This window comes from Geotrypetes seraphini, chromosome 14 (genome assembly GCF_902459505.1).
Source record: "Geotrypetes seraphini chromosome 14, aGeoSer1.1, whole genome shotgun sequence".
Lineage (NCBI taxonomy): Eukaryota > Metazoa > Chordata > Amphibia > Gymnophiona > Dermophiidae > Geotrypetes > Geotrypetes seraphini.
In genome coordinates this window covers 62,011,660-62,021,402 of record NC_047097.1, presented here as the reverse complement: position 1 = coordinate 62,021,402, position 9,743 = coordinate 62,011,660, and the positions used below count along the sequence as shown (strand labels likewise).

At 43.4% G+C, this 9,743-nt stretch overlaps 1 protein-coding gene across 1 annotated transcript; it reads left to right on the top strand.

Annotated features, from left to right (window-relative positions):
- Positions 1-1,243: 1,243 nt before the first annotated feature.
- Positions 1,244-8,096, top strand: LOC117348017 (proto-oncogene Mas-like). Its single transcript, XM_033919594.1, has 2 exons — positions 1,244-1,378; positions 4,771-8,096. The coding sequence occupies exon 2, from the start codon at positions 4,920-4,922 to the stop codon at positions 5,892-5,894; it is 975 nt and encodes a 324-aa protein (XP_033775485.1). The 5' UTR covers positions 1,244-1,378; positions 4,771-4,919; the 3' UTR covers positions 5,895-8,096.
- The last annotated feature ends 1,647 nt before the right edge of the window (positions 8,097-9,743 follow it).

The window sequence follows — 9,743 nt, the reverse complement described above, 5'->3', positions numbered from 1 at the left end:
GGCGGCGTAAAATGCCGATGCTGCACAGGGAAAGCCGGGAAATACTGCTGCTTCACAGGCAAGTGTGTGTGTGGGGGGAAATGCTGATGCTGCACAGGGAAGTGTGTGTGTGGTGGGGAAATGCTGCTTCTGCACAGGGAGGGTCAAGATAAGGAAATTGGGTCATTAGGGCATAGACAGGGGGTGGGTAAGCAGAGTGGGCAGACTTGATGGGCTGTAGCCCTTTTCTGCCGTCATCTTCTATGGAAGGCCGGGAAATGCTGCTGCTGCTGCACAGGGAAGTGTGTGTGTGGGGTGGGGGGGAAAATGCTGCTTCTGCATAGGGAAGGACGGGAAATGCTGCTGCTGCACAGGGTACTGTGTGGGGGGGGATGGGACCGCAGGAAGGGAAGGGGGGGTAAGGGAAATGCTACTGCTGCACAGGGAAGTGGTGTGGGGGGAGGGAATGCTGCTGCTTTGGCTGCTGCACAGGGAAGTGGGGGGGGATCGAAATGCTGCTGTACATGGAAGTAGGGTGGGGGGAAATGCTGCTGCACAGGGACATGGAGGGGGAGGGAATGCTGCTGTGGCTGCTGCACAGGGAAGTGGGGGGGAAAGAAAGACAGACAGCTTGCACCTGTTAATGTAACGGGTTAAAATACTAGTATATTATAATATTAGACCCTAGTATCAAGTTAAGATAAAACCTTGTACTGAAATAATGTATGTTAAATCGTAACCCGTTCTGAGCTCTTTGGGGACAACAGGATAGAAAAGGAATTAATTTAATAAAGAAAGAAATATACATATGAGAGGGGTGCTGAAAAGTTTGCAACCCAACCAACCATCTTCCTAAATTTTGAGCATCATATTGCCACTGACTGTAGCTGAAAAGAGTGTTATCTTATTTCGTTAAGTGCCAATTTGCAGAAACAAAATTCTGTGGTTTTAACATTGTTTCACATCATCGATTGAACCATATCCGCGTCATTCTCTTCTCGGTTGGGCTGAGAACTTGTCAACACCCTCTCTATAAACTAAAATCCCCAGCCCATAAAAGCATAATCTCATCAAATGCATGCTCTTTTTCATCAGCCCTATTTTTCTGGGCATTTTAGAGTTTTAATTATTCATTTTCCAGGAGAAGCTGGGCTGTGGCTTGCCTTTCCATGTTTCACTGACTTTTAAAGCACCTCTCAAGCCCTCCCACTTAGAAACATCTTAACCCCCCCCTTTCCCCAGAGTATTACAGAAGGAAGTGCAGATGTGTAGTGGAAGGAGCTCGGTGGAGCCCAGATGCCTGGAGGGCTCTTAGATAAGGCTTAGAAAAAGGACTCTGTGACTGGACTTTCTCTTGCAAAAGATAAACAGGAAAGACCCTACAGCACAAAGAGGCATAGTGAGTATAACCTTAACAATATGCTTGGCTTTGTAGCTTGTACCTATTCTCTGGCGAGCTGAAGTTTTCCATGCATCTGCCTTCCTCCACCCTCCCTAGTTACTCTTTCTCCATTCATTAGAATAATTTTGCACTCAGTAGATGTGTGTGTTTTTTGTAAATGTTCTGACAATTTTGCAGACTTTAAACTGCACATTTGAAGATTCATATTGCCTATGTAGCAAGGCTTTATGTGTGTGGGGTGAAACTGCTTGTCTAGAAGTCCTCTGAGCCCTATCAAGCTATCCGGCACCCTCTCTGAAAGCTAGATTCCTCCACTTACCCTTCTCCCACTGTCCCAGTAGTGCACAGATACAACACGAGACTAAGCCGACACACACAGATCCGAGGCAGTGCAGGGAGTAGCAATGCAATCGCCCCTTTCTATAAGTTTCAGACTGGGTACTTAGGGTGCATAGTTTTATACCAGAGCACCTAGCCATAAAAGCAGCATAAATATAAATATGTAGCTTTGGGGTGGGCTATGTTTTAAAGCAGTGTTCTTCAACCACTGGTCCATGGACCAATGCCGGTCCACAGAAATTTCCTGCCGGTCCACAGGGCCAGCACGTGCATCAGGCCCAAAACAGTGTTCTTCAACCACCGATCCACAGTGCAATCGATGCGTCATTATCTTCGAGCCAGTGCCCTCTTCCTAACTGATTCAGTGCACAAAGCCACGGGCAGCGGCTCCTACGGGTATCCTGCGCCTGAACTGGAAGCCTTCTCTCTGACGTTGCAACGTCAGAGGAAAGGCTTCCAGATGAGGCACGGGACGTGCAAGGTGCAATTAGTACTATTATGGGGGCGGGGTCTGGGGTGGAGATTGGGTAGAGATGGGTGGGGTCCGGCCCACGACTTAGCCCAGTGTTCTTCAACCGCCGGTCCACGGTGCGATCGATGTCGCGTCATCTTCGAGCCAGCTCCCTCTTCCTCACTGATTCAGTCCACAAAGCCACGGACGGTGGCTCCTACGGGCATCCTGCGCCTGAACCGGAAGCCTTCTCTTTGACGTCGCAACATTGCAACGTCAGAGGGAAGGCTTCCAGATGAGGCACGGGACGTGCAAGGTACAATTAGTACTATTATGGGGGCGGGGTCTGGGGTGGAGATTGGGTAGAGATGGGCGGGGTCCGGCCCACGACTTAGCCCAGTGTTCTTCAACCACCGGTCCACGGTGCAATCGATGCGGCATTATCTTCGAGCCAGCTCCCTCTTCCTAACTGATTCAGTGCACAAAGCCACGGGCAGTGGCTCCTACGGGCATCCTGCGCCTGAACCGGAAGCCTTCTCTCTGACGTTGCAACATCAGAGGGAAGGCTTCCAGATGAAGCACGGGACACGCAAGGTGCAATTAGTACTATTATGGGGGCGGAGTCTGGGTTGGAGATTGGGTAGAGATGGGCGGGGTCTGGCCCACATCTTAGCCCAGTGTTCTTCAACCGCTGGTCCACGGACCGATGCCGATCCACAGAATAATTCTTTTATTTCTGCCGGTCCATAGGTGTAAAAAGGTTGAAAAACACTGCTTTAGGTCACATTTACAAAATGGAACGTATTTTGACCATGCAGCAGGGACATCTAAAGAAATTTTGGATGGTTTGGGGACCATTAGAAAAATACTGTAATGATTGATAATATTTTTCTTTTCCTATGCTGATTGTACACATCCAGGGGGAGGGAGGGGGAGGTCTTTGAATGAAGAAATGATGGTAGGGGAGGGAGGGTAATTGTTTTTGGAATTTTGTAAGAGTTTTAAGTGATGTTAAATGAAAATGATTGTATATTAATATTGTATCACACTTATTGAAAGTTTTAAAATGAATAAAGATTAAAAAAAAAAGAATTCAATATAAATGGTCCAGTATTCCACTGAATAAAATCAAGTTTAGATATCTACGCCTAGATTCTCCATAGGTCGCGTAAACTTGTGCAGGCAAATATGGGCGTAGATTGCAGATCCGCATGCAAACGAGTTAGCTCATGAGGTTTTTAACAATCAATAAATTGTATTAATTGGTACTCTTTTGGAGTTATATGCATATTTGTTCCATGCTCTATTCTATAAAAAGTGTGCCTACATTTCATAGCATGCAACTCAAAAGGGGGCGTGGCCACGGGAAGGGTACGGGCTGGTCAGGAGGGTGCTCAGAAATTAGTTGTGATATCATAGGATGCCAAAATTTGCGTGCTCAACTGCAGTCAGCCAAGCACGAGCGTTTGAGTCAGCTTTTGTCAGGCGTTAAGTTCTTACGCCCAAAGTTAGGAGCAGGAAGCGTGCCAAGCTATTGTCCAGGGTGATCTTTCCAGACTACTAGGGGGTGCTGAAAAGTTCTCAGCCCAACTAAGAAGAGAATGACGTGGATCTGGTTCAATTAGTGATCTGGAATGTCAAAGCATAGAATTTCGTTTCTGCAGATTGACACTTTTGTCAGCCACAGTGGCAAAATAATGCTCAGAATTTAGGAAGTGGGTTGGTTGGGCCAAGAACTTTTCAGCACCCCCTCGTATGTAATAAAAGTGAGCCAAGTATAGGACAATTAAGCCATTGTGACATCACTGATGAGGTTGGATCTTATTGGTGAAATGAGGCATTATGACATCACAATCTCAGCTCTGGTTACCAGACACTGAAACTCTTCACACTACCAGGGGGTGCTGAATAGTTCTCAGCCCAACCAAGAAGAGAATGACGTGGATCTGGTTCAATCAGTGATCTGAAATGTCAAATTTTGTTTCTGCAAATTGTCACTTTTTTCAGCCACAGTGGCAAAATAATGCTCAGAATTTAGGAAGTGGGTTGGTTGGGCCGAGAACTTTTCAGCACCCCCTTGTATGTAATCAATGTGAGCCAAGTATAGGACAATTAAGCCATTGTGACATCACCGACGAGGTTGGATCTTATTGGTGGAATAAGGCATTATGACATCACAGTCTCAGCTCTGGTTACCAGACACTGAAACTCTTCACACTACCAGGGGGTGCTGAATAGTTCTCAGCCCAACCAAGAAGAGAATGACGTGGATCCGGTTCAATCAATGATCTGAAACAATGTCAAAACAGAGAATTTTGTCTCTGCAAATTGGCACTTAGCAAAATAAGATAACACTCTTTTTCAGCTACAGTGGCAAAATAAGGCTCCGAATTTAGGAAGCTGGGTTGCTTGGGCTGAGAACTTTTCAGCACCCCCTCATACTCTCTTAATGCAAATCATCCCGGTGCCTAACTTTGGCGCTTTATACTGAATCGCACCCCTAGAAACTTACTGATCCTCTCTGAAACTCTAAGAAGGGCCATCTTTTCCAGAACCTCTCTTTACAGTGCTTCTCTCCTTATTTGTTCCATGTCCGCAGGACAAAGAGAGAAAGAGAACTGTGCCATTTCCCGGAGCAACACCTAAAATAAAGAAAACTCTTGGAGAAGTGTGAGAGAAAACAAAAGAGCAACGACTCGTGGAGGAGAGAAAGAAACATAACTGCAGCATCTCGAAGAGGTCGCCGGCATGACAAAGCCAACTTTGTCCCTCAACTTTTCAGATATCAAATTGATTAATGGCACAGAATTGAACAACTCCACTATGAGAACCTCCATCAGTGATTTCATCGTGGTCTATTTTGCTCTAGCTATCGCTCTTTTGGGTTTAGTAGGAAACGGGTTAGTCCTTTGGGTCCTTTTTTTCCGCCTTAGAAAGACCCCTTTCACTGTCTACATCTTGAACCTGGCTGTAGCGGACTTTCTCCTACTGTTAATCTCTATGGTTGTGCTCCTGTGCATAGTTTGTGGGCTCTGGATACAAATAGAGGAGAATTTAACGATTACAGGGTTTTTGTTGACTGCAGTCTATTATGCTGGCCTCCTCATTTTGACCGCCATCAGTGTGGAGAGATGTCTATCCCTCATCTTCCCCTTTTGGTACCGCTGTAAACGTCCAAAATACCAGTCAAGCCTTGCTAGTGCCATTTTCTGGGTTGTCTCCATCCTGTTGACGTGTATGGAGTATTTTGGCTGCAACGATGAAGAATACAGGAAGAGTGATTTGAAGTGTGACGTGATTATCATCAGCATATCTACATTGATTCTGCTGGTCTTCTCCCCAGCCATGGTGCTGTCTAGTCTGATCCTCTTCATCAAAATCTGGACCAAAACATGGCGCCGGCACTCCTCCACACTTTATATTGTTATTTTGGTGACGGTCGTCATTTTTATTCTTTTCACTCTCCCACCAAGGATCCTGTCTCTCCTCATGTACTTGGATATTGTCCATGTTCAGAATTTTTTTGTCATGTACACCTGGGCCTTGTTCTGCAATGTGGTCAATAGTGCTGCTAACCCCTTTGTGTATTTCTTTGTGGGGAGCATGGGAAAGCAAGGAGTTGGGAGGTCCATCCAGGGAGTACTCCAGAAGGTCTTCAAAGAAGACTCTGATATATCTCAAGAGGCAGCTCAGGAGATTGAAACATCTGAGATTAAAATGTGAAAGATCTCAGGGGGGGGGGGGAGGAAGATATTTTGTAGAGGAACTTAGCAAGTTAATGAATAATTACAACATTCACTTGATAATGACTCTTGACTGTTGGGCAGACTGGATAGACCATGAAGGTCGTCATTTACTACTATCAGGCATTCAAGAGGTCTGGAATTTTCAAGGCAAAGATATAAAAACCTAAACATCTAAATCTTCTACAGAAATGTCGTGAGACACTATCCAGGTTAACCTGGGTTAACTGAGCAGGTAGAACATGAGTTCTGCTGATACAAGTACAAATCTATGAGTGAGCTCTTGGACATTAGTTCTAACCCACAACCTACAACTAACTTTCAGCCTGACCTCGAGCAAGTCACTTTTATTTCCTCTCCCTAAATTTGCCTAATTGTGTTCGTATGATAATAACAAAATATTACTTTGTTCCTACTGCACTTCTGAAGTCGTCATAGAACAGGGGTCTCAAAGTCCCTCCTCGAGGGCCGCAATCCAGTCGGGTTTTCAGGATTTCCCCAATGAATATGCATGAGATCTATGTGCATGCACTGCTTTCAATGCATATTCATTGGGGAAAAACCTGACTGGATTGCGGCCCTCAAGGAGGGACTTTGAGACCGCTGTCATAGAATGATCAAGTCAGCATATGTTACTATCAAGCCATATGATGAAAGGGCTCTCTGGTAACAGGGAACTACCTAGTGAAAGGACACATTTGAAAGGATAAGTTTTCTGTCTCTGTCTATGCTGGAGGTAATCAAAAACTTGATGTTTGGGAAGAGGTCATTTAATCATGTTAACGAAGTTAGCTTGTACCTGAGGTAACTCACTTTTTTTTACTACATTACCAAGGGGCCCTTTCATCATACTGTAGTAAAAAGTGGATGTAGCATAGGGCATGCTAAGTCCACTTTTTACTGCAGTATAATGAAAGGTCTTTCCTGTTCACTAAGACCTATTTAACCCCAGCAGTAAAATGGCTGATTTCCTATTTTTGTGTATGGATGGTCATGTGCTAATAATTACTACAAAAAAAAGACCTGCTCCTGAATCTCTACTTTGCACCCAGGAACTTCAGTGAAAAGTTTACACTTTTCTAGTGATTATCAGTTAGTCACTAACGGGAGGTTTATCAGGCTGTGGGAACCTCTTATCAATAATTAAGACGTATGCCCACAGTTCATGTGCACCCTAAAACGCACTGCAGGATCTACCCACAAACATCACTTATTACCATCCCGTATTTTAAACATTTGTTTACATATCAAAAGTGCTGAGTGCAAAGGTAAAATGGAGATATCAAAATTAATAGGTGCAAAATCACAAAAATCGCTTAAATCCATTTATCCCAATGAAAAAGAGTCTCCTCCATGCAGGTCACAAGTCAATGTAAACGGAAACTTATCTGATCATATCCGCAAATATTCAATCATTTCCTTGAAGGGACTCAACTGATTTCCCTACAGAGTACCCTGTTTCGTATCCTTCTCCAGGGACACATCCCGCTGCATTTCAAATATTTAAGCTCTCCATATCATTTAAATAAATGTTTAAAATACGGGAAGGTAATAAGTGATGTTTGTGGGTAGATCCTGCAGTGTGCTTTAGGGTGAACATGAACTGTGGACATACCCTGGTGAACTTCTTAATTATTGATAAGAGGTTCCCACAGCCTGATAAACCTCCCGTTAGTGAATAACTGATAATCACTACAAAAGTGTAAACTTTTCATTGAAGGTACTGGGTGCAAAGTAGAGATTCAGGAGCAGGGCTTTTTTTGTAGTAGTATCTAGATTTAGACCCCTCCAAAATAGTATTGGGCAATATATATATATTTTTGGATTTCATGCGCTAATAATGCCATTAACCCATGACTATTTAAAAAGAAAATTAGCGCATAAGCCCTTACCACCATCTATTTTGTAATCTCACACTAATCAGTTACTGCATGGCAAAGTACCTGCACTAATTCGTGCCCAGATGTCCCCTCTGCAACAATGTTAGAAAAATATTTTAGCGCATGGTTTGCACGGGTAGATATTTAAATTGCATCAGCACATAGCCATTTTAAGCTGCAGCTTAGTAAAAGGATCCCCGAAATGAGCTAAAACCAAATGAATCAATAAAATGATGTCACTTTACAGCAGGGATCTCAAAGTCCCTCCTTGAGGGCCGCAATCCAGTCGGGTTTTCAGGATTTCCCCAATGAATATGCATTGAAAGCAGTGCATGCACATAGATCTCATGCATATTCATTGGGGAAATCTTGAAAACCCGACTGGATTGCGGCCTCAAGGAGGGACTTTGAGACCCCCTGCTTTACAGCAACTTGGAACAGTTATTAGAACCATTATCATGTATTGACACTATTGTTGTTAATTTTTTAAAAATGAGAGAAAGCTGGAAAATTTGTGACAAGTCATACGTTTACTTTTTTTCTGAAATGCATTATATTCCGTACTACAGACCTGCATTCCAGAAGCTAAAGGTTCCTTTTATCAAGGCGCGCTGCGGGGGTTAGCGCGTCGGACATTTCATCATGCGCTAACCCCTGCGGCAAGCCAAAAAACTTAACGCCTCGTCAATGGAGACGTTAGCGATTAGCGCGCCTACCGCGCCTTGATAAAAGGACCCCTAAATTGTCTATTGAAAAGGAGAGAGAATTTCGATTCAAAGTTGTATCCTTTGACAAAACGCATTCAACCTTGAAAGCTGTGTCTTTGCAAGTACTGTGTAAAATGAAGTATTTAAAAACAGGCAAAACAGAAAAGGTGTATGGATTGTACATAAATAACATTAACAAATAAAAGGAAAAATTAAGTCTCATCTGATCATTTTCTTTCCTTTAGGCGCAATGACTAGTGGTTGTGCCCATTGACCAGCAGGTGGAGACAGAGTACTGAATTATAGGATGGCAAGCCTCCTGGTCCTTCACTGTTGCTCTTCACAAACAGTAGGAAATATATATAGGCTGAAAAAACTCCTTTTTTTGGTATAACCTCTGACCTGAATAAAAACTTTTACAGAACACTGCAGAATACTTTTTTTCCCCAAATATCTTTATTGAGATTTTTACAGAAATATAAAACCAAAAACAACATTATAGCAATGCATTAATGTGTTGCAACAAGTCCAAATGTTCAGGTCTCACGATTTGTGCAGTTAACTCCACAGTTAGCCATAAAAAAACATTTTGAATAACACCCTGCATGATTTTTAAGTAAGGATTTATGTGTTGAAAGTCCGTTTTCAAGCAAGCAAGATCAAAAGTGGAAATGTCCAATCAGAATGGTGCACAAAAAGTGTCTTTCAACTCATCTGATAAATCCAAATGTCTTTATTCATCCAAAATAACTCATTCATCCAAAGTAACTCAATGACTCGACATGATCATGTTTCGGCCACCCGGCCTGCATCAGGAGTCTTAGGAGTCTTTGGGTATCAATTGGATGAATATGCTCTAAAACACAACGATCAAACCGTTGCTCCGAATCTTGTGACGCTACAAACCGTATTGGTTTGTAGCGTCACAAGATTCGGAGCAACGGTTTGATCATTTGGATTTATCAGATGAGTTGAACGACACTTTTTGTGTACCATTCTGATTGGACATTTCCACTTTTGCTCTTGCTTGTTTGATTTTTGTGGATTTGTTTCCCCTGTTTTAGTGTGAAAGTCCATTTTCAGTCATTGAAGAGAGTGAGGTATTCCGTCCAGGGGTCCTGACGGTTATCTTCCTCCTCTATCCAGAACAAACCCAAGTGACTGACTGGGAGAACAGTGAATGTGTCAGGCCTAACACAGAAAGAGAGCCACATTATAAAATCTATATTTCTTTCTGTCTCT